The 24,417-nt window shown below is 41.8% G+C and overlaps 1 protein-coding gene across 1 annotated transcript in view; it reads left to right on the forward strand.

Annotated features, from left to right (window-relative positions):
• The first annotated feature begins 22,411 nt into the window (after positions 1-22,411).
• Positions 22,412-24,417, forward strand: part of ENPP2 (ectonucleotide pyrophosphatase/phosphodiesterase 2) — a 71,414-nt gene continuing 69,408 nt past the window's right edge. The window contains exon 1 of the mRNA XM_027884909.1: positions 22,412-22,585. Coding sequence (XP_027740710.1) covers positions 22,565-22,585 — 21 coding nt within the window. The 5' untranslated portion in view covers positions 22,412-22,564. The remainder of the gene's footprint in view (positions 22,586-24,417) is intronic.

The following is a 24,417-nucleotide window of genomic DNA, read 5'->3' on the forward strand; positions in this document are numbered from 1 at the left end:
GGGATGTTTGGGCTGGATTCAGACACGATGGCAGCCTCTCCCCATCTGCTGCTGTGCCGTGTCCAGGGAAGCTCACCTTTTGTTTCCTCCAGGCAACCACTGCAAGCTTGGGTGAGCTAAAGGTACAAGAGGAAACCCAAGCACGGTAGAACGAGGTGCTGAGCCTGTTGTGGGCAGCTCAGCTTAGCACCCCTGGTAAGGCAGCGAGTGGTCGTGTGAGCACCGTGAGCCGTGAATCACAGGCAGAGTCTGGGAGGCTGCAGTCACAGCTCGATGGAAGTACTTTGAGGTATTTTTCCCTTGGCTAAGGAGTGATGTAACACAGTGCCAAGGGTGTTTGTGGGGGACCTGGGCTAATAAGCAATGAAAGCTGGCATTTTTTGGGAGAGTGATGGCAGTTGCATTTATGTTTTAAATATGAGGTCATGGATAATTTAGGCTGGTGTAGTTTCTACTTTTGGAGACATGGATATACACTCTTAGGCTGAGGGAAAATGTATTGTTTAGTGATACAGGCACAGAACTGAGGCAGAGCTGTAACAAGTGAGAATCAAGGATTGTCAAGGAATTCTGCCATCATATATTTTGCTGTATGACTTTAAGTGAACTATTGGATATATGCTATGGAAATATGGCAGGGATACTGACAAGAGAAAATTGGAATTGGGGGAAACCTAAAAAAGCTTTTTCCAGTGCAGTTTCTGAAGTTATGTCATGTTCCTGGTTCAAAATATTGGTTCAAACACATTAATGTGATGGAATACAAAGTTTGAGGTCTGCAGGGGTTGCAATATGCAGAGGCAATGTTCACAAGCTGATAGATGTGCTCAGAAGTCAGAATAATTCAGGAGATTGCACAGGTGATTCAACAGCAGCAAACTGAAATTCAGTACAAATGAATGTGAAATACTGAACTCCAGGGAAAATTAAGTGCCAGAAAGGAAACCATTCCCCCCACATTGTAAGAGATGCAGTGAGAAAAAAATAGCATCTGGTTGCACACAGGTGAGCAGTTTGATAGTAATGCAAAAGTAAAACTCATTTAAGGATTAAGAGGAATTTCTTATGGAAGAGGTGAAAATAATTATTATATCAAGCACCAGTGATTGGGGGCAACATATTTTAAGAAATAGGGGGGCAAATGGAAACAAGATAACATTGTGTATAAGAAAATAAATAAAGGGAACTGAGTATTCCTGGTCTAGAATAAAAGAAGACTGAGGAAGGAACTCGCCCTTCTCATACCTAAAATACTGCTACAACGAAAAATGTTTATCAGTTGTTCTTGATATTTCCTGTGGGAAGGGAGGGATTAGCTTTATTCGCAAGGAAAAATATTTTTGTTGAATGTTGAGGTGAAAAACATTCTAACAGGCACCTAATGATGATGTGAAAACTCATTTCTTGTAGGCTTTTATGCAGCAGATTGTCTGGAGGGGATGTTTATGGGATGCTTCACCCCGCCACAGTTCAGGGTGGTTTCTTTGATCTTCCATTTTTGTCAGTGAAGTTTCTGTGGTGACTCCCTGGACGTGCCCGGCCCCTGTGGAAGGTTTTGGAAGTGGAGGTCTTTGCCTGCCAAAGATCTCACCGATGGCAGGTTAGCCTGGGCTTCTCTTCTGCTGAAAAACTGATGACTATTTCAAAGTTACAACCTGACACTGATTCGAGTAAAAACTTGGTATTTGGACAGTGGATTAAGCTCTTTATCCTCTTCACCTTCATTGCCTGTAACCTGTGCAGTTGCTTTTGGTCTGGGTTCTGATTTTTGGTTAAAACTTCTGCTTTATAGTGCACTCAACTTTAAACACAAGGAAAAGTATTGTATTTAAGTGGGGTATTATCCAAATACTGGAAGAATGTACATTTCACACATAAAGTAGAAATTAATGTTGTTGAAAATGCACAAAGCAGTCAAAGTCTGGAGAATTTATTTTGGTATCTCAGCTTTTAACCTGAATTCATTCATTATGTTCAATATAAACATTATCATACACATAAGTGTAGGGCAAATGTGTAATATTAAAATATCTGTATGCATTTTTAATGCAGACTTTTTTTTTTTTCTTTATTTCTCAGTACAATTATAGGATAAAATGTCCACAAATCAACTACTGGATCTCTTAGATTTGTAGACATTGCTTAAGTATCTAATGAGGATATAGCTTTTCTCCTTAGGTGTCCAAATAAGCACGTTTCAGCTTTGCCAGTCAGTACCAGGCCTTGTCCCAGTGCTGTGGAGGGAGGGACAGCAGGATGCAACTTTGCTGAGTTCTTGGGTGAGCTCATAACATCTTTCTATCATAAACTGTCCTGTCCCCTAAAGCACTCCAGCTGGCATTAGGACTCATATCAATGATAACAAGGTGTCTTACAACTGTTTAGCTTTTGGGGATAGAAAAGCTGTTTAGTTATAGTTGATTTCACATTCATAGAAATATGATAATTATTGTAAATTCTAATATAGTTTTAGTCTTTGTTTTCAGTTCCTTATGATAATTTATTCACAGAAACTTAAGAACCCAGTTTTTAATGGAGCATCATTATTACACAGGGGCCCTTAAAATACACAAGGTAAGTAGAAGTGTTTTAGATGAGATTCACTTTTGTGTGTTTACATTTTTATACAGGCATTAAAATATATATTCTTAAAATATATGTTTACTTCCTGATTTTACAGTTTTAAATGGCAATGAGTATTTGCATATGAAATAAGTGATGGCAGCTAAGTCTGGATTATTCCAAAGTCATCTGATACCATAAATATAGTTTTCCTAAACACATTTCTGAGGTTTTCTTTTATTATTATTCTTTTTGTCTTGATAAATCTACAGTGTTAGCAATCTTTGTTGATGTAGATGAGTCAGGATTTCGTTGGAAAGACTCTTGTATTTTGTTGAAAAATACTTCAGCTGGTATGGTGCTTAGGATGTGGTCACCATCATAAAGTGACAGAACAACTGAAAGCATATTTACCTGGATTTTCTTAATTTCTGAGTGAAAGTGAATTGGTGTGGGTATTTTTTAGGCTGATCTAGCAGCTTGTCCCTGCTGCAGCAAGCAGCTGTGTTTCCCCCAGCAGCTCCTGACCACATAGTCCCACGTAGGATTATTTTGCTGACTGGGATCTTCTGTGGCCCAATACAGCTCTCTAACCTGTGAATAAAATTGGGGTAATTCTTGCAGCATTAGGGATCTGAAACTTTTGGGCAGTCTGAGTAGGCAGCGAGGCTGATGCCCAGCTTGTGGAGCCAAGGGTGGAGTGGGAAGAGGGAGTGAGGGAGGCATGAGTGGGAACAAAACCCTCTTTGGCAGCAGCAGCCGGTTCATTTGGCTCCGCTGCTCCTTGTGACTTTGCTCTGAGAAAACAATACAATACAGAGAATTCAAGTTTTCACATCTGCGCCTCTTTGGTAGTCTTAATTTTGTTGTGAATTGGTTGAGCGATTGTTTTGATTCAGATTCATTTTGGAAATTTTGGAGGGCTGGAGTGAGATGAACTTACGTGACTGGCAGTTTTTTTCGTTCTTGTTTTAAAAGAAAAATGGTTTCAACCATAAAGGACAAAAGAAACTCACTTCAAAAATTACCCAAATGTTATTTCAGGTCAAATAGAGTTTTATGAATTATTTTTAGTCTTTTTTAATTTATTACTGTTATTCTTGTTTGTTATATTTTACTTTTATCCACAGAATTCAGTTTCACAAGGGTGTTAATACGAAGCATTTAATTCTGAAAATGCATTTTTCCTTTTCTGAATGTTCCTGTATTGTACAAATAAATCATACTGTAAAGTGTAAGTAAAAGCTATTTGAATTCATGTCAGTAACCCTCCGTTTGTTGTGGGAGCTGGAACCCTCGTGCCAGGCCTTGGGATGTCTGCCTGGGTGTGGCTTCCCCGGGGGACCCAACAGGACACTGAGAGCGTGGAAAGGAGCCGTGGTTTTCCTTCAGCACCCAGCTACATGTGTGGAGGTAGTCATGGACCTGTTTTATCTTACACTTCTGGCTCTGCTGAGCTTCTAGTAATTTATTTTGCTAAATCTTTCAAGTTTTTAATGCCTTAAACGTTGGCACTATAAAGACGTCTTTGGTCTTTCCATGGCTCATGGAAAGGAGGTTGTAGCCAGGTGGGGGTCGGTCTCTTCTCCCAGGCAATCAGCAACAGGACAAGAGGGCACGGGCTTAAGCTCTGCCAGGGGAGGTTTAGGTTGGATATTAGAAAGAAGTTCTTTACAGAGAGAGTGATCAGGCATTGGAATGGGCTGCCCAGAGAAGTGGTGGATTCACTGTCCCTGGAGGTTTTTAAGATGAGGCTGGATGTGGCACTCAGTGCCATGGTCTAGTAATCACAGTGGGGTTGGATCAAAGGTTGGACTTGATGATCTTGGAAGTCTCTTCCAACCCAGTTAATTCTATGATTCATCTCCCACATGGGAGTTGAACTGAAGTGTAAGGTCTCTTAGACGTTTTGGAACTGAGTACAACTTTTCACATTGATACAGCAGTCATGGAAGTTACTGACAATGCATTATTGTTTTGCTAGTTTTAGTCACTTAGTTCCTAATTTTTCTGTACAGTGAAAAACTAGAGATAGGGAGGAAGGAAGAGAAGGGACTGGGATGGTCTCTCACCTCAGATAAGAGACACTTGGAGAGATTAAAGGTCTCACATCAGCTCTTGTCACTCACCTTCCTAAGGCAGTCTCTGCTGCTTGTAGTTATTATGGAGCTGCCTCTGTCTTGTTTTCCTCTACTATTTCTTTACCTCCAAGTCTTCTTCCAGTTTATAGATGTCTGAGTTTTAAGAAAGACAAATCACTCAAAGACGTCCACTAAAGCAAAGGGTTTAAGCTGTTTACGAGCAGGTTGATACCCCACTTGAGGTTTGAGGCTCTTGTCATGGTCTTTCATGGTCTGTTCCCATCTCTGTAAACAGCAGGCTGCTACAGCTTTTTTTCTGCTCTCTGAGAACCAGGTACAGACATTGTCCCTTATGGACATTTTACAGTTCCAGAGTCTGTGCAAGCATCTTTCTTGTGTTTGGAGCAGTATGTATAAAAAATGTTTCTGCATCTCAAATGTCATTCTACCATGTTGGAATGCATATGTTTGTTATTGAGTACTTGACTAATTTCAAAATACTGAACACTTTCTGTTGCTTTTATTTTGAGAGTCAGATTTTTACAAAGAGACATTTGTTTTTATAGCACTGAAAATCTTCCAGGTGCTCAATAAAACACTCAGCACTTACAAACTAGGGCAAGACACAGAGGAGGAGAGAGAACAAAGCCTTTTCTGTACACCTCTTCTTGGAAGAGAAATGCAATTACGCCATAGAAGAACTGATAAAGGACTTCAAGGAATTGCTTATTGACTACTGCTATGATGAAGAGATCTGAAAACCTCAGAGTAAAATAGCATGGAAAGGGCAGCTGAAAACAGTGCTCTCATTTCAATAAAAGTTCTACAATTTAATTGGAGACAAATGCATTTATATAATGAAAACAAGACAGTTGTAATGTATATAACATACAACAACTGCTTAATTTGTGGCCACTGTCCTTGAGTGCTGTGACCTTGAGAGAACGTAGCAAAAGCTCCATTTCTTTTTCAGGGTCAAGCCCTGTATTGTGACTGAATACCCATCATCTCCCTGAAATTAGCAGCTTGGGGTTTCGCTTTTGATTTTCCTTTAATGATTTATATTATCAGGAATAGAGAAAGCTTCTAAATGTGTGGTTTACAGTTGTTTTCCCAAAATCAAATATATTTTAAACCTGATTTACCTGTTCTGTAATAACGCATATGATGTGTACTTGGGCTGCACAGAAACACGGTTGGAGATTGGCCTTTGAACTCTATTTTGATCAATATGTATTTCTGGTTGTGGTTTTGAGTTGAGCCAATGACTTGTACCTTTCCCTAGAGTCTGAGCCAATTTTGGGCAATCAGTGTCACCATTTGAAGTAGGTATTACAAGGCCACTGAGCTTCCTTCCAGCTTCTTCAGTTTGAGTGCCACTTTTTCTCATTCATCTGCCTTTCTTGTGCTTAAATATGATGGAGGCTTCACCCGAGGATAATGGGAGGATTCTGTCTGAGCAGATTTTCAGGCTGGGATGATCCTGCTCCAAATGCTGAGCTCCTGAAGCAACTCCTGACAGTTACCTGTCTTGCTACAGAAAAAGAGGGAAGGTATAAATCTTAGAAGGTTTTTTTGGTAACTCATATTTAAGTAGAGCTGAATTAGTATTAAGGCATCCATACTGGTAAAGGAAGCTCGGGGTGCTGAGTTTTTGTATGTCTAATACTTAAGATTCTTGGGGCTTTGACATTCATTGGAGGGACATGACTTTCCCAGCTTTTTGAATTCTGGTATAATTAAAAATTTTTTTAGCTTCTTTTTGCATCTGCAGCATTCCTCTCTGTAAAGACAGTATCTCTCTCTTGTTTCAAATTACTGCTCGGGTCCTCTATTTGCATACGAATTACTTCTCTGCCCTTTAAGGGGGGCAGGATAAAGTAGACAAGAAGCACTTGAGCTCATCCGAGCTACAGTTGTAACTGCCAGGGCTTTTTCTCTGGCCTGCGTTCTGCATCCTGACTGAGCTGTTCATCAGCCATGTCTGCTGTTTAAATGGCCTGTTTGGAACATTCCACGTGGCTGCATGTGCTGCACCAGCACCTTGCCAAGCAGAGGAAGGGGGACAGACTAGAAGGTGAACTGTTGTGTATCTCTCATGAACTGAATACACTTTACAAACAAGGGCCACCTCGCACCCCATCAGCCCCATCCCACTCCTTTTGTGTCTCCCCTTTTCCTTCACTCCATTTTCTTTTTGTTTACAATTTTTTAACATTTCTACAGCCTCAGTTCAGGGTGTCAAAGTTTCAAACCTCATTGGGATGAAGAGTAGATGGCAGTACTTTTATGCATAGACATCAGTACTTGCCACCAAATAGGCTTTCATGGCCTTTAGACAATTACAGAGATGGCTAAAATTGCATATGCGTGTGTGCAGGTGAGGGCACTCTGGTAATTAGCACTGTCTACACCCAAAACTTGTTTTACTTTTTCAGAGGCTTTGACTCCTCTGGTGATTTATACAGCCCGGGGGGATGGCATTCTGCCCTTGGCACAGCTCTGGGGTGGTGGAGCACACTGGGGAGATGTGCCGCTGGCTGGCACATCTCTGCTTTCTGGGCTGAGGGTTATGCTGGTGCTCCACAGCAGCAATCACAGACTTATTTGATCAAAATGAAGGCAGCAATTTACCTCCAAATGCTGCTCATGTCCAGCACTGTGTTTACTGGCCGGCCTGTGAACAGGCAGCTGAGCAGCATTTTCAGCCCAGACAAAAACAGGTACTTTTGTTTAGGAGTGGGTATTTTTTCTTTTTGAAGGCTAGTCTTCTGTTAAACATCTTAAACATGTGAAGTTGACCTAATCATTTACTATGTCCCTTCCATTCAGAGACTGTAGATTTTTTTATGTATAAAATTTGTTCTGAATGATTGTAGGATTTCTATATAAATTGACTTTATATGGCACCGACTATGTCTCTCTGAGTTAATAATGCTAATACTAAGGTTTGAGTCTGAAATACAGCAAAATCTTAGTAAAGCAAAGGGAAATGAGAGGCCCCATTGTGAGCCAATGACCTCTGTGAAGGAATGAACATGTCAGCACTGTAAAAGGAGATACACTTAATAGCTTTTTACAATGGATGCTTGTATACGATACACATCAGTGTACTGTGAAGTGGCTTGTTATGATAAGACTATAATATAGAACTTTTCTGTTGAATGGTTCTCTCTTCCTACTTCTTGGGAAATATTTGTACAAATAAATATGTGGGTTAGTGAGGCAACACATAGTTATTTGTCTCTCAAGTGTGAGTAATGTAATATGAATAAGCATTAATGACCTAACTCCTTAATTGAACAGGAGATCCTTATTTTTCTTACACGCTAGCTTATTTCTTAATATTTTGGAATCCATTGCTCAGTGTGAGTTGTGTGTTCCCAGGGGAGCTGAGTGCAAGTTACAAGCTTTGGATTAACTCTCAGTTTTGCTCAACTTTATCATCTCTTGCACTCTCTCTGGGGCTTCTTCAACTCAGTGGCTGGCAACTGTGTGTATCTGCTCCCTGAATCATCCACTAACATCTGCCTCAAATAATGAAAGACTCACATTTTTCAGTGGACATGACAGGTAGAACTGGCCAAACCGTTCACGTGATTTAGAAGTCCTTGCCCAATCTCCAGAAGAGATTCCAGCATGGCGAAATCAAAGCCCTGTGAACTTCTGTGAGACTTTTCACTTAGATACACAGCTGAAGCAGTTCACATAAATGCTGCCCCAGGGCAGCGTTAGCAGAAGAGAATGGGCACTCTGGTTTCAGCCATTCCAGAGTGAAGTCTGGTGGTTTAGACTGACCCTGAATGTGAATGAAATGTGAAATAAAAACTTAAGCTAACCCAGGGGGTGAGGGAGCTAAGCAAATGGATGACGAACTGGAAAAAGAAATCAGTGACAGAGCATAAAGTCAAAGGAAGATCTGAGGGGTAACAGCACCTGAAGAAAAGCTGGGCATCAAGTGACAATGAGCAAAGATGACTTGACAAAGTAATTTAGAACCACGGTCCACTGGGTTGTAGCCAGAGGTTCAGGAGTCTCAGTGCTCCTGGGAAACAGGTTTCATATCCATTTGCTTAAAGTACAGGTTTTATTCCTCTGTGGTATCAGTTACCAAAAGGATAGCAGTCTACAACAGCTGTATTTGCCAGTCTCTTACCTCGCGTGAACCTGATGTGTTCCAGTGCTGCTGCTGAACCATTAGAGAGGCAGCACATCACCAGCACACTAGGAATTGCTCTTCTTCAAATTCAGTCTTTTAAAATAAAATTAAAACCAAAAGAAAACCAAAACAAAAATATTCTCCTTGGAGAATATGAATAAGGTCCATCTGAGTGGACATCAGACCATCTGGGCAACCTTATGCAGTGCCTTGGCATTTAAGCATGATGAGACAATCTCAGAGCAGTGTGCTGATTGGGGAGTGGGACTGCAGGAGAAATCAGGTCATGCTCAGATCAGCTCAGTCTTGTTCTGGAGAGTGAATCCTGTTTCTGTGTCTCCATAGAGAGAATCATTATGAGATGCTGCCAGGTCATGTCAGCTGTAATTTTCAGAAAAGGTCATTTTTTAGAGTCTCTGTTCAGCACTCAGCTTGAAATGCTCAGCTCTGATTAGGAGAAATGCTGAGACTTGATGGCTTCATCTGGACATAACAGGGGGCTGTGCTGCACACATACAGTACAGCCAGTCTCTGGTAGTGCCTATTACAGACTCTAGTGGTAGTGCTATGTAATGCTATGAATTCCTGACACGGGAATTCTTGAAGTCTTAGGGCAGGCTCTTAAAATTAGTGGAAGTAGTTTGTTAATGTCCTTGTGCCTTGTCTGCAAATGGTAATAATGCTGCCTTTACCTCAAAGAAGTGCTGTCAAAATATTTTGGAAACTGCTTGGACACCACTGCAAGGGCATTTCTTGACCATCTTGTCCAGAGACAAGCTTTGAATGGTGCTCCATAAGAGAGAAGTCAGGAATTTGCATGCAGTGACTGCGCTGAGCCGCTGTGTTGCTGTTGGTATCACTGGCAACACCTGGAAGATTCAGCTGCTCCTGCAGCCCCGACGTGCAGCTCTGCAGTGTGCAAACAGCAGTGGGGTGGCCTGTGCCCCTTTCTTCTTAGCAGCATTCAGCACTGTGAAATGGATGTGTCTGACAACAAGCTGCCTCGGCATTTCTGGTCTGGAATGGCTCCCTGCCTTGGTTTGCAGTGTGGTGGTGGTGTGGGGAAGCAGACGGAGCAAGGGTGCTGTCAGAACATCTGGCTTGTTGAGGTGGTTGATGTTTGAAACACAGGACCTGTGCAGAAAGCACCTGAATAAACAGGACACACACAGTCCAGAGCAACAGAGATTTAACTGTGTCTTGCCAGAGGACAAAGTGAGTGGCAGTGGGAATCTATCCTAGTTTGAGTGATTTGGAGTACATTTTAGGTGATATGTTGTGCACTTACTTAGGTGATGATGCTGATACCCTAAGAGCATGCTAAAGCTGGTTGTTGCAGAGATATGAATATGCTAAAAGGTGAGGGAGAATTGTTGCCCTAAATTTGGTGTCTTCTGCGACGGAGAAGTGGTTGCTGTCTTGATCAGGTTCTCAGTAGCATAGGAGCACAAAACCAGCTGGGAGCTCTTCTGCATTAGGCAAGAGGTTGTCCCTCAGCCCTACTTCAGGTTCCCTTCAGCCTTGTGCTGCGTGTTGAACACCATGTGGCTTCTCAGTACAGATCACTGTTTGCATTTGACAAGCGATCTTGGAGCTGAGATGAAATACAATTCAAGTCAGTGGCTACTTGCCATCCCTTGTTATATCAGCCTGCTCTAAGGTCACTGAAAAACTTTAGATGGACTTCTGGTGAATATAATTGGTTTTCTCTTTGGACAGCATTCCAAATTTAGCACATCCTCTCTGAAGCTTAGCAAAGCACTTTCCTGGAGCTGCATCAAACCCCCGTGCTCAGTGTTTAAAGCTCAGTGTTAATGCCTGTTAGAGAAGATGTTGTAACAGTTAGAAACTCCTGTCACACTTTGAGTGATGGTTTTGTTTTCTTGAAATCTCTCTGAGCATCTTGGAGATGTCAAATTTTGGAATCAAACACTGATTTTAATGCAGGAATGTTCCCCCTGGGCCCTGATGTTTTATCCAAAAATCCCAACCTTTGTATACAGTTGTTGCTGTTGATCTCCAGTTTAGGGGATTGTTTCAAATTCCCCCCAAGTTTGGTGTTACCAAAAAAAGCTCACATCTTTTTGCAGCTAATCAGAAAGAAGGGCATTAGGAGATCATCTGAGTTTGCAGACACTGAAGGAACCCTTGATTAGTGGCTCTTGAGCTGAAGATTTCTAAAGTGCTTTTGTGTATTATACTCCTTTTCCTGGAGGGACACTGAATCCCTCTCTTGACAAAATGAGACATCCCTTTTCTGCTTCTCTCCATTCTGCACAGTTCATGCTCTCCAGGGATGGGAGGGGTTCCTTCAGTGGAATACAAACAAAGAAATCAAGATTCAGTTGCTACATAGAGAATAGCAATTAGCATTTTCATTGTTTAAAACTCTTTATATGTTTTAACCCTCTTATTTTCCAGGTGAGGAAATTGATTTAGTTCAGAATTCCACAGAAAGCCCTGGGTAACCCTGTCACTGAAACACAGAATTTCTTTGTGTCATGAAAAGAGCATGAGCTGGGGAGCCAGCAAATACCAGCTCCTGGATTGTTTCCTCAAACAATCGTAGTGGATATGGATTCAGTCAGGGAACTTCTTGGTTTTGTCATGACATGTGAACTCAACCATCACACTGTTGCACCTCCAGCTCAGAAGTATTTTAATGGATGTGAATTTTTGATATAAAGTTCGTATCCAAGTTGCTTTGTGGCACCGTGTGGAGGGTGAGATTTAGCATCAGGTAAAGGAAGGACTCCCTGCTCTGAATGAACGGCCCAGCTGTGTGTTACTGCTGGGCCTGTTTCTAATGTTATTTCTGATGAGGCATGTTTACTTACTTTCACCATGACTGTCCGGAAATCCCATGGCAAGGAACGTCAGAACATTTGCCAAATCACTACTTCACCCATCAAGCTGATTGTTTTGTGTTACTCGGTCTGGTTCACATTAAGGGTTTGCTCCATCACTGCCTTTGCTCTTTTGGGGTATATTGATTACTTGTGGTGGGGTTTATAACAAACAGTCCTTTTTGAGAGATTACTCTCCCCTTCTCTCCCTTAGCCTGTGGCATGTTAGTAAATAAAGAACTAATCTTTTTGACTTCAGACACAGTCTGTCTAAGGCAGTTCATCCAAAGGAATCAAAAGCAAATACCATCCACCGGTTGATTGTTATTATAATGTCTTTTGCAAAGCAAACAAGAAAGAAACAGCCTACCTATAAAATGGAAGGAATGTAATAAAACTGAAAGGGGCTGAATTTCTTCTCCCGACAGGTATCTTATTTTTCCATACATCAAACCTCTGCAGGAATGAGAAGTCCTGCAGCTGAGGGAGGCCAGTGCTGCCTGAGAGCCAACTGGCTGCGTGCAGGGAAAGTTTGGCAGCGTGGGGGTCTGTCTGGCATTGGGGGTGCATGTGGCCGAGCTCCCCCAGTGCCAGCAAAACTGGGGGGCTGAGGTCTCTCCAGAGGGTTTCTCCAGAGCACAAGAGGAGATTTGACTGATAAAGATAGACCTGAAAGGCTGTCTCAGATCTGCTGTCTGCAGTGGACAGAGGGGGCCTTTCACAGTCTGGGTTTGGAAGCCTGGCATAATCCCCAGCCTCTGATTTAACAATTTCATCTGACATCCAACCTCAGATGAATGGCAAAAGCATAAGCAATCAGAGAGAGTAGTCTTGCTTTGCAAGAGAGGGGCAACACTCTTAGAACCGTCTGGAAGTTAAATTATTGCTCTTATTTATTTGCACGGTTCCACATTGATCTTGCTGGTTTTACCTAATGGTAAAGAATGAGCTGAATTAATAGAGGGGTGAAACTGCTGAAAAGTACATGCTCCAATAATTAGTTTTAGAAATTGATTACTTGGTTTATTTCTGCTATGCATTTGTTGCATTTATACCTAAATTTGCTTTTTGTTGTGATTCAAGAGTTCCAGAGTGTCTTGCAGGTAGCTTGAAAAGGAAACAAGATGGGGTTGTGCTCTATAAGGACTTTAAAAAGGAGGAAGGCACCTTGAAAAGTTGTCTTTTAAAGTATATCTGTGCCTAATTTTACTTTTTAAATTTGCATTGGTCCCCTGGAAGGTGGGGGAGGACTGACAGTTCAAACAGCAAAATTCTACTTCAGTAGTAATTATATGTTTTCTGAAGGTGCTACCTTGTGAAAGGTAAAATGTGTTTTTTTCAGAATGACATTTATATGCCAAAACTTCTGTGGAAATTATTGTCAGTGAGGCAAGAAGAGAAAGTGGAAGAAGAACAGATGCTCTCACCTGTTAATTTGGGCCAGGCTTCCCTAGGCTTGTTCTATGAAATGCCTCTCTCTGAGGTGATGGATTTACAGTGGGATGATAACAAGAGGCACAGCAAGCGAAGCCTGGAGGTGTTTTCATCTTTTGAGCCAAAAAGGGTGGTAAGACTCATCACTGGTCCTGAGAAAAATGAACCTGGAGTGATGGAGTTACTGAACTTAGAGATGAACCAGAGAAATCTAACCTGAAACTGGGCTGTGATGAAGATTTTTTTGAGAGTTTTCTAAGTCAGCTCAACAGCTTTTCATTAATTTTGACATATATGCTTATTTCAATACTGTGGTCCATAACAGCAAACTTCAAATGGAAATGAAAAAGCTGAACACAACTTGGCAAGATGCTGTAGTGTCTGAGTTGTATGTGCTCTTTTGGCTACGCAGAAGAGGTTACAACAACTCAAACTGGAAATGCTCAAAGCCCTAATGAAAGGTTTCATATTTGAAAAGTGGAGAAAGATTATGCTCTGAGCATATGCCAGAAAGCAAGAGGGAGGAGCTGACACCACGTTAGCTGGATTTGAGCTTTTGTTAGCCGAGAAGAAGGCCTAAGAAAAAAAAAGTGCATCTCTGTAACAGGAAATTGTATTGCTTAGACCATCTACAGGGACTTCTGGCTGTGCTGTGCCATTCCCTGGCATGCATGTCATGGAAGTGGCTGAGAGCTGTCAAGAAATACAATGCTTAGAGATGGCATGTAAAAAAAAATAGAGATGTTCAGCTCTCACCTGCTCCAGGCCTCTTCCTTGGTATACCCTTGCAAGCACATTGCCTCTCTCTGTTCCAGTCTCACAGACCCCTGCCCTGTGCATGTGGACTGCCAGAAAAACCAAACCAAACTAACCGCCCCCTCCCCTTCCAAAAAAAAAAGGCTTTGTTTAGTAAAAGGTGCCTAAGCAAGTGATCATCAGCTTAAATTCACTGTATAGATCCTTGACTCTGCTGGGACATTTTGGAATCCTGTTGAAAATAAATTGACAGAAGTAGCACTGATGGTAAGAGATCCTGCAAGAACTAAAGCAAAACCTCAGGACATGCAAATAAATATCCATTTCTTGGTATTCCTGTACACTTACTTGCTGCTGCTTGTGAGCAACATGGTGCAGCTAAGAAATCTGATCTTATTCCTTACTCTTCACAGGGATGGGAAAGGATACAGTGCATTGACTTGCCTCCTTCATTTAGGCTGCCATTCTGTACTATTTCATCTCATCATCCATCTAATTAAATATGCAAGCACTTATTATAAATTATAGCCTATCAGTGGGAAAATTCAGTTGCAGATAAGTCTCCAAATTTGCTGGTGTAAATCTTGATGCACTGGCTCGTTGACATGTGGTTAAAGCACAGCCGTAAATCTCTTTGTGAGACATGTGGTGGGGAAGGAAACACACAGGAGTTTTTCATCACAGCAGCTACAAGGAAAAGGCTCAGAGCTCCTTGCTGCTGCTAACCCAATCCCATTGGTGTCCAAACTAATTAACAGATCCCTGTTTTTATACCAAGGCTGGAAAGTGATAAAAAGAAACAATCAAGTTGCTTTAACCTTGATTCCTGTCACTGAGAAGTTCAAACACCCACAAGAGCCTTCAGATGTTTTCACTTGAGTTCAAGTTAAACATTGCAAAGTTTGTAGTTCCCACCCTCACTTTTTGATCTGGAGTATGATGTAATTAAACTGTTTACATCTTTACCTTAAAAGTAGGTGTATAGCTAATGTACCAGCTTTGAAATACGTTGAGGTGCTGCTAAAAATCTGTCCAGGTGCAAAAATTACCAGTGTTTTCAGAAAATCTGCACTAAAATATTTTCTTATATTTTTTGTATTGTAAAATGCAGACAAAAAGGAGAATGTGCATGGAGATATGCACCAGGAAAAATATATGGAGCTGTGTCTGTCTCTTCCCTTATTTGGATATGATTCTACAATTAGTTAATACAGTACTGCTGACTGTGGTGGTCCTGTCCTCCATATGCTCAATTTCTAGGAATTCCTGAGCATCAGCCCAGAGGCTCACCTTGATCTGGTGAGTCATCTTGCTAAATATCCAGAAATCCAACCAAGAGCTGGGAGAGGGGGGGAAGGAGTCTTTTCCTTTTGGGAACCTAAATCTCCTGGGAGCCAAGTGGGAGCCATAGGTGGTACACGGAGGGGCAGTGGTACCAGCTGGGTGCTACCAGCTTCCAGACCTACTGGGCTGGGGGTTAGACCCTGCTCTTGGGAACCAGTGGGGACCAAACCCCATGAGAGTTTAAGCACTTGGTGCCCAGCACTCAGCACTATTTAGCAAAAGGCAATTTCATCATGTAAAGGACAACAGCACAAAGCTGTGAGCTGGAGGCAGCTGTGACGCAGTGGATTTTGTGAGCAGGTTTGGAAGAGAAAGCCGACATGTTTGGGCACTACAAGTGGGAGGCTGTTCCCTGCATGCAGTGAGGGGACACAGCTATATGAAAGGAGGCATTAATCAGGAGCGTGGCTGCAGCACCGGTTCAAGAAAGCGATTTGGTGCTCGCTTGCGTCCTTTCCATTCCATCAAAGCCCGAGCACTCCATTGAATAAAGGCATATGGGACCAATAAAGCAGATTTAAGGAGATGGAGTCCAGGTGGCAAAAAGGTATAATGGGAAGTGACTTATGGGAAAATGTTGCATGCAAAACTCTTCTGTTGGTTTAGGTGACCCTGTAAATCCAGACCCTGCTTTTAGTCAATGGGACTACTCATGAGAGCTAAATTGCTTATGTTGCAGGATTGAGCCTACTGAAAGGAAGACTTTTCAAGGAGGTCCAAATAAATGTTCTAACTCATGCTTATAGTGTTCTTGTTTTTTAGCATGAGCCCAGTTGTGAACACAATTTGTATATTTAGTTGGCATGTGTTTACAGAGGGGAGATCTGGATTTATTTTAAAGAAGTACTTTGCCCCTGGTTTCTGTATCCTTACCTTAATCCTTTTCCACAAAAGAAGCTCAAACAAAACCCCCCATACCCTCCCTCCCCTGACTTGACGGTAAACTTGAAAGCAAACCCTTCACAGTGTACCTTTCATATGCACATAGTACCTTGCAGTGAAATAAGAAACAGCAGAAGAGCTGTGCAATAACCATAACACAGTGTGCAAAAAACAAGCCTTCAGTAAAATACTGCTCCGTTAGATCTTAATAGCAGGAAAAATGTCCCTTAGAAATAAATCCTCAACATGATTCTCCTATGAAAGAGAACCCTTCCACGTTGAAACCAAATGTTCAAAAGCTCTGTGCTTTGTTGTATTAATGCCCATAATTTATTCTTCTTAGAAAATATCCCTCAGAGGCTGTTAGAACACTCAGTGTGGTACATCATAATAAAAACAACTTAGAAGACAAAAACGTTAGAATGAAAACAAAGCTCTGAAAGCTTTAGTGAATAAAGCCATGCAGGGGGGTCTGGAAAAGGGACACAGATGTTGTGAGGAATCAAAAACAGAAGATTACTTGCAAGCAGAAATATAAACCAAGCTTTGCAAACAAACTGGAGTCATTTTAGAATTCTCAAATAGTTGTCTATAAAATTCATTTGTGCAGCCCAAAAACCTTCACTGCACAGCCTTTCCTCTCTGCAGCATCCAAAGCTGAACAAGCCAGTCTGCTGTTAGGTTTTTTCCCAGGATCGAGCACATTTCAGTGCAGCAGCAGCTGTCACTGTGATTGATACCTTCTCAGTCTAGCACTCGAAAGGCCCTAACACATGTTGCAGTTGGGCTTGTAGCTTCCTCTCACGATGGATTTTCCTTGGGCTTCACACAAAATGCACAAAGATGAGTGCTTCAGTCACTTGAAGTAGTTTTTATACCCCAACTGGAGACAATAAGACGTAAGAATTATTATTATTATTTTCTTCTAAAACAGGTGACCAATTTCCCCAACCCCCAAAAGACTGAGATACTTTGGAGATTCAACTTTCTTTTCAGGAAAACGAGAATCCAAGCACTACAGTAACGGTGGCCAACCCTCTGATCTTGAATTGCAAACACTGCATGAACAACTCCAGTCATGCCATGGCTGTTGAACTAACAGTTGTTTGCTGGCACAGCAGCTGGTGGGTGCTCGTAATTTCTCATCATGCTTCAAAGGCTGGTCCTGGTGTATCACCTGCAAATCCATGGGTATGTCCAACCAGTGTCCTGTAGTAGGACCCCTTGGAATTCTTCAGTCCTTCCTCTGTAAACCTTTTCTGGAGCTTCTTGACTTCTCCCTTCTCAGGGGTATGTTGGCTGTATTTGTGGCTGTGTTTGTTGATTGCTCACCTATGGATCAGTGTTAGCATCTGGTGCATTGCTCTCTGGTGAAAAGGTTTGTGGGGAGTGTGTAATTATCGTATTATTCTTTCTTTAACCTTCATAACCCTATTCCTAGTGGAATATCTCATCTCAGGCCTTTATAGTCAGGTTTCAACACTGGATTTTCTGTAGCAGATGAGAGCAGCCTTGAAACTTTTTGTGTTCCCTTCTTTAGGGATTTTATCAACTTGTTCCCTAGTTACATTTTGTGAGGTACTGTTTCATTTAAGAAATTTGTACATCTTGTTCGGGATGTAGAATTTGACATAATTTGTATATACTGTACCAGACTAGGAACTGCAAAATTCGGTGAAGCTGCGTTAAAGACATACTTGGGATAGGGCATAGGGATTGGTTTTGGGCAAGAAAACAGTAGAAGAGAAGGATAAGAGATGTAGAAAGCAATGTTTTGGTGATAAGGAAGGTAAACAAAGGAGCCGTTGTGTCACCCCTCAAGCCAAGAGGAGGATCTTGTTCGATGCTGGTAACTCTCTGTTCTCCCCGTGGCCCTTTTCTGGCCTTACCCAGGACTTTGAGTGCCCTGCATGAGGGCCAAAGTGATAAAGCTATAAGCTATCTCAGCTAATTCATGCTCTCTCCAGGGAAACCTTCAGCCCATGCAGAGCCTTTTCATGTTGGTCAGGGAGAACTAAGCTTTAGTTTGTGATCTTTATGATTCTTCACATATCCACACTTTGTCTCCCTGTACACTTATACCCCCAACTACTGTTTATGGCCATTTCTCTTCCGTCCCAAGCTCCCCATGGCAGATACTCTCAGGGGGTTGGATCCTGCTGGTGCAGGTTTGTAAAGCTGTGCTATTTTATAACTTGTCATAGCCTGGTATAGTGTGGTTTGCAGAGCTCAGGAGAGGAAGATTAATCTTTTGACAGACGATCTTTCGAAGCTCTGGGTCTGATGACTTTTCCAAGTGAAGATACGTTTTTGCACAAATGGAGAATAAAGGGTATCATAACATCTCCACTGATGGGATAAGTCTAGTGGAAATAAAACAACATTTCATGACATGAAAAATGCAGTTTAGCAGAAGTGATAAACCTCTGGACTTCGAGCAAAGCTGTTGGGCAGCTGCAATGCTGTAAACAAAGGGTTAAGAACAAGAAAATATGCCATGGCAAAGTCAGAGATACAAGACCACATAATCCATTCAGATTGCAGAAGGAGTAACTCCAGCCATGCCTAGAAGGTTGCTGGACAAAGTATGTTTTTTCCATTAGCTCAGCTCATGCAATTATGCTTGTACAGAATTACATATTTCAGCGCAGTTCTGGCCACAGAAGCTGTTTCTTCATGCTCGGACCTGTTTGCAGGAGGTGGAACTAAGCTGGGTCATTGGAGCAGCAGAGAAACTCCTAATGAAACAAAACCGCATGAGGCTGTACTTTGCAGGGGGTGGACGGTTGGATTAGGCAGCCCATTAAGTAATCCCCCAGGATATTTTTCAAATGTAATTCACACTCAATGATCAAATATGGAACAGATTAACAGGAGGAGTCATATATTTCTTGTAAGTCACAATCTTCTTTTATTCCTGACTATTTGAAGTGCAGTTTTTTTGAAGCACTGTTTTTCATGGTTGTTTTTAGTGCTGTACTTCTCGTGGCATATTTAACGGCCAGTATAATTTTCTGATTAATTTATTTTCATCAATATTGTTTAGAAATAAGTACAAAAAGTGTAGGGATTAAAAGGAGTTATGTTCAAAAAGTCTTTATTTCTAGCAGGCTGTGACATCTATAAACATAGCTTTTAAAAATAGGATCTTAATGTCCAGCCCCGCCCTGATCTGAGCATCTTGTGCCTTGTTGCTGCCTAAAGCCAAGTCCAGAAAGCAGATCCATCACCTCTGATCACAACTCACTGAGGATGTGCTGCAGGGAGAAGATGTTTGATATTTTCACAAGGGCATGTGGTGATAGGACAAGGAGGAATGGCTTCAAACTGAAAGAGGGCAGGTGTAGATTAGATATTAGGAAGAAATTCTTTACTGTGAGGGTGGTGAAGCACTGGAGCAGATTGCCCAGAGAAGCTATGGATGCCCCGTTCCTGGAAGTGCTCAAGGCCAGTTTGGACTGAGCCCTGAGCAACCTGGTCTAGTGGAAGGTTCCCTGCCAGTTGGCAGTGGGGTTGGAACTAGATGAATTTTAAAGTCCCTTCCAACCCAAACCATTCTATGATTGTGTAAAAATGCACTGATGGCCACAGCCTGTAAAAGAGTGGTAGTGGCACTGCACAGATCACCTTTTAGGGGTCTTAACTAAATCTTTATACATATAGATTCAAAAATTCTGTGTTTATGGGTAGAAATCCATTCCTAAAGCCCTTCAGGTCAGGCACTGGCTTTCACTGGCATCGTGTGCTCCTCTGACTGCGTAATGCCCCAGGCCACTGCCCCTGCTTGAACTGTGCTAGTTGTTGTGCATTAATTCTGACGAAGCATTATCTAAAGCAATACCCACTGATCCCCATGACATCCTGGGACAGCAGTGTCTGTTTTGCTAAACAGCCTGAGTTTGTTTATACAGAATGAGAGTTGCCCAAGATTTATTTTAACTGAGTATGACTCAAAAGAAGTCAGTAGCTGTATGACCAAGAATAATGTGGTGTTAAACTGATGTAAAGATCGACCAAAATATTTTTAGATTGCAATTAACATATTGGGAAATACTTAATCCTGCAAACCATGCTGAAATGAGACTGAGTAGAGACCCTCGTGCTTGTCTCCAAATGCAGGTATATTTTAACTCTGTAAATGTGGAAAAATCATTTAGTTTGTAAATGTAAACATGTCTTTATTCGGCAGAGCACTTGTAACAAAGAGTTTAAACCCCTCTGCTGCAGAACAGATGTATTTTCATGGGGCAGCAAAACACTTAGAAGTGACAAGCTAAAATTAAAGAAAAAAAGGAAAATTATATTAAAGTTAGATGGGGATAAATAGTTGTCAACGGCACAGCAGGCTGCACATTAGCTTCTAAGGAAAGTGAGATGCATCTCTTTTTACTTGGAATTCAAACAAGTGTTGGGGAGCACAGTGTTGGGAACAGCCAGCTCTGAGGTAGAGATGTGTGAGTTTGCTATCTTGTTTCTTTGTCTTCAGTATTTTCCTTCGCCCTTTACTCAGATATTTTGCTTCTAGATATTACAGAATATATGTATATATTAGTTTGCTTTCATTTACTTGTAAAATTCTAACTGGATTTGTATCTACAATTTTTTGACCTCACAGGCAGAAATATTTCTCAATCAAAGACTTGAAATCTGCTTGCTTCTGTGGTGTCTGCGCTATCACATACTCTGTGCTGTCTTTCCAACAGCAGCCCTGTTTCATTTATGATCCAGGACTTGCTACCTATGCAGTAGCTCCTCAAAGCTTTGAGTTTATCCTCGTTTTTAATGTTTGCTCTCTCAAAGGACTGATGTTGAGGGAAGAGGCTGTAGGGAACACGGAGGCTGGGTGGGGAAATTTCACACTGGGGTTTGATTTTGTCCGGGGGATGGGGAGGGATTTATTTCAGGACAAGAAATTCCTTTTCCCAGCATGCACACCACCACCTCTTTTTATGAGAGATGTGAGCTGTGCTGAGGGGGTGGTGTGTGACAGACAACCAGCCATGACCCCGCTCCTGTATCCCATTGTGACTGTGAGCACCTTTTAAAACTCCTTTCCTTTGAAATAAACCTACAGTGTGATCCATGGTCTGTAAGGGGCTCAAAGACACCCAGAGAAGATGATCTTCAGAGAGGTCAGCCATTAAGTGTGAGCAAGTTTCACACAGTGGTGAACATACACAAAGATCTCTTAAAGATTTATAACTTGGCAAAATCTGTGTGGAATTGGATAGGGTTGGATGAATGTATTCACTTGACAAAGGCCATTCTTTCCTAGTCCCCAAAATCTGTTGCTCTAGGGTATGCAAACCTGCGTTCTGTTTATGGAAAGGACAGATAATTTTGTTTAACATTAGTATAACAAAGAATGCATCCTTAATTTTAATCTCAAAAGGATTCAGTGTATTTTGCTGCAAGTTAAAAATACATTAAAAACCCCATCTCCTTTCACCACAAGGATGTCAATGAAAATTTAAGTTTGTCAGAGCAATAAACAGCAAAAATCAAGGTCTTACAAAGGAAAATTTGCCTAACCTAAGCGTCACACTGCTATTAACCTTCCCTGTAAACTAATAAAAAATCACTCTGAGGGACCATCCTTTCACCTGCAGTGCTCACTGACACATCACAAAGAAAGGGTGATAAGCTCTGTCTTCACCCCCCACCTCTGGCCCAGCTAGAGAGATATTTGGGTTTCGTGTGTGCTGTGTATTGACAGCCACTATTTTATATTCCATCATGTAAGAAGCATTCAAAATACTTAAAAATCACTGTTAGAATAAATCGATTTACAATAAATAAGTCACTTGGATCGATCAAAAACCCAAAGGCCCTGCTGTTCTTATCTGGGTGCATAAATTTAAAATTATATGCCCTCTAGCAAAGGTGGCCTGAGCTTGGAAGTGGCTCCCAGGCTAGCTCAGGGCATGGGATTGGAAGTTGAGGTACTCTGGTTTTGTAGTTAAATTCCTAAAAACAGAAAAAGGACTCCAGACAGCAGATTCTGCTGAAGGATTTTTCAAAGTGAAGAAAATAATCCTATCCATCACTGAATAGCTCTATTAAATGATCAGAAAAAGCTCAGCACCACCTTGTTATCTGCACATGACCTCTCCTGAGGCATCTGTGGCAAAAAATCAAAAAGTAAAAGGACAGATTAAACAAGAGCCTCAGAGTGCTGCGTTTGAAAGCAGAGCCTTGGGACAAGGACACTCTCCACAGAGTCATTTCAGGCAAAGGTCACATGTGTGCATATAAAATCATCCCTGAAAGCAGTGCCTTTGTCCCCCAGCTATCTCCCAATGGGGCCATTGTCCCGCCGGGGGCAGCTGGCACCCTGACTTCAGCCACGCTGCGCTGGGAACCGAGGCCCAGGGTGGCCGGGCAGCACCCTGGGATCCAGCCTGGGGCCAAGGCAGCCACAGCCTCCCCGGGGAAGCACATCTGCTGGAAGCTGCTGGCAGGGACAGGGCAAAGCCACGCTTCCACATCGAGCTTCGGTCATGGAGAAAAAAGACCCACTGGTACGGTAGGAGCATCTGCCCTCCCCTTCTGCCCCTTGCTTTTTCCTGGTTTGATAAAGCGGTCTTTAATAAATACAATTACAAGCAAGCTCAGTCTATGAAGTAGCATAAATGTGTTTTTGCAAAGAGCAGCTTGGATTGGGATTCGGCAGTTAGGAAGTCCTTCCAAAGTGCATGCAGGGGTGGTGTTGGAAGTGCTCTGATTCATAAGTAAAGGAGAAAGTATTATTTAATGCACAGAGAAGAAAATGTATTGTACAAACCACAGTAGATCTCTTATAGATTCTTTTGCCTCCTGAAGATTCTTCTGCCTCCTCTCCTCTTAACCTTTTTAATATAAACTGCCTTTCATATGTATTCTTACCTTACAGCAACATCAAAATTGGCATCCAGCCAATTTACAGGAGTAAAGTATCTTGTGTTTTCTTTATATTTATGTCCTATAATATTAATATGGTGCTAGTACATAGTTATAAGTTTAAAACTCCCACATCACTTGGCTTTTGATTTATATTAAAATTTCCGCTGTCTGCAGCTTCACTGGTAAAGTCTTGGGCTTAAAGGCAATCTGTCTCAAAAAGGTTCCTATTACAGAAACCTCTCCCTAAGCCTTTTTCTCCAAAGGAAATATATGGATTTCTTTAATCATAGCAGTAACACCCCAAGGATCTGTAATTTTTTTCCATAACTCTCTATGCAACAAATGTAAAGTGCTGATTAGAGAGGCAAGTTGATAAGCAGTAATAAAACACTTCATGCCTGGTAATTCCCCTCCATATGGTTGGAGTCATAATGGTTTTGATTACTCTGATTTTGAAGTATTTATCATTGGGTCCCTTTTTTGAGTTTCTTTTGCTTCTAATTTGCTTACAATTTGATTGTGATTTGCATTCTAATTACCACTGATCTATGCAAGCTTCCTGTCAGCATGTGTTGGTGCTGTGCAGGCTGCTCCTTATTGCCACCACATCTGTGATGGGAACGCTGAACTCTGCAAGTGGAACTGGGATGCTGACTTGTCATTTGGAGGGTGTCAGGGCTCTGTCTAAAGCTTACATGAAAGCTCCAGCCCTCCCCACTGGATGTGAGGTGGGGCTGGGGGCTGGCAGAGGGCACAGGCTGTGCCTGGTAGGTAGGGAGAGATAGTGGGGGGTTAGTTGTACCTAAAAGAAAGAAGAGGCTGACTCTGTCCCTAACACTGGCTGCCCACAGGTGATCAGCTGAACTGTTCAGGGACAGCAACAGATATTTTTAGATTAAGAGCTTCTCATCAAGTCCAAGTTTGTAGAGATGTTTCCTCCTAGGAGGCTGGCCTGTTTGAGATGTTAAGAACACAGAATAGTTCTCCATTTGTGTAGCAGTATTTATTCTACAAAATCTTAACCTTATTTCAAAGGTTATAGTATGAAGGTTAAACAATGAGTTTAAAGTCACTGCAGCAGGGAGGTTTCCAATTATTCATCAAGGATGCCAGCTGAGTTTGAATGCCAGACAGCTAAAGATACGTTAGCATCATTCTTGAAAGCTGGAGCTGTTAAAATGGTGCCCACAGAGCAGCCTTTCCCAAAATATGCCAGAGGTAATCCTTTGACATTAGCTGAGCTGGAAGTGGGGGTAATGAATATTTGTGAGAGATGAATGAAGAGTGGTGGCACAAGACTGCTGCTGTCAGTGCTGGGGTAGCACCAGTTGTCCAAATATGCTCTTCTGAGTGCTCATTTATGGCAGTTTTCCCAGATTAATGGACCATCTATGGAAACACAGCAGAATCTGCTGTTGCTGGCACACCAGTAACACAAATTGCTTTTCATGTGCTTGCAAACTTGGCAGAA

This window comes from Empidonax traillii, unplaced genomic scaffold (genome assembly GCF_003031625.1).
Source record: "Empidonax traillii isolate 1590-97213 ecotype Southwest subspecies unplaced genomic scaffold, ASM303162v1 scaffold157:size2224338, whole genome shotgun sequence".
Classification (NCBI taxonomy): Eukaryota; Metazoa; Chordata; class Aves; order Passeriformes; family Tyrannidae; genus Empidonax; species Empidonax traillii.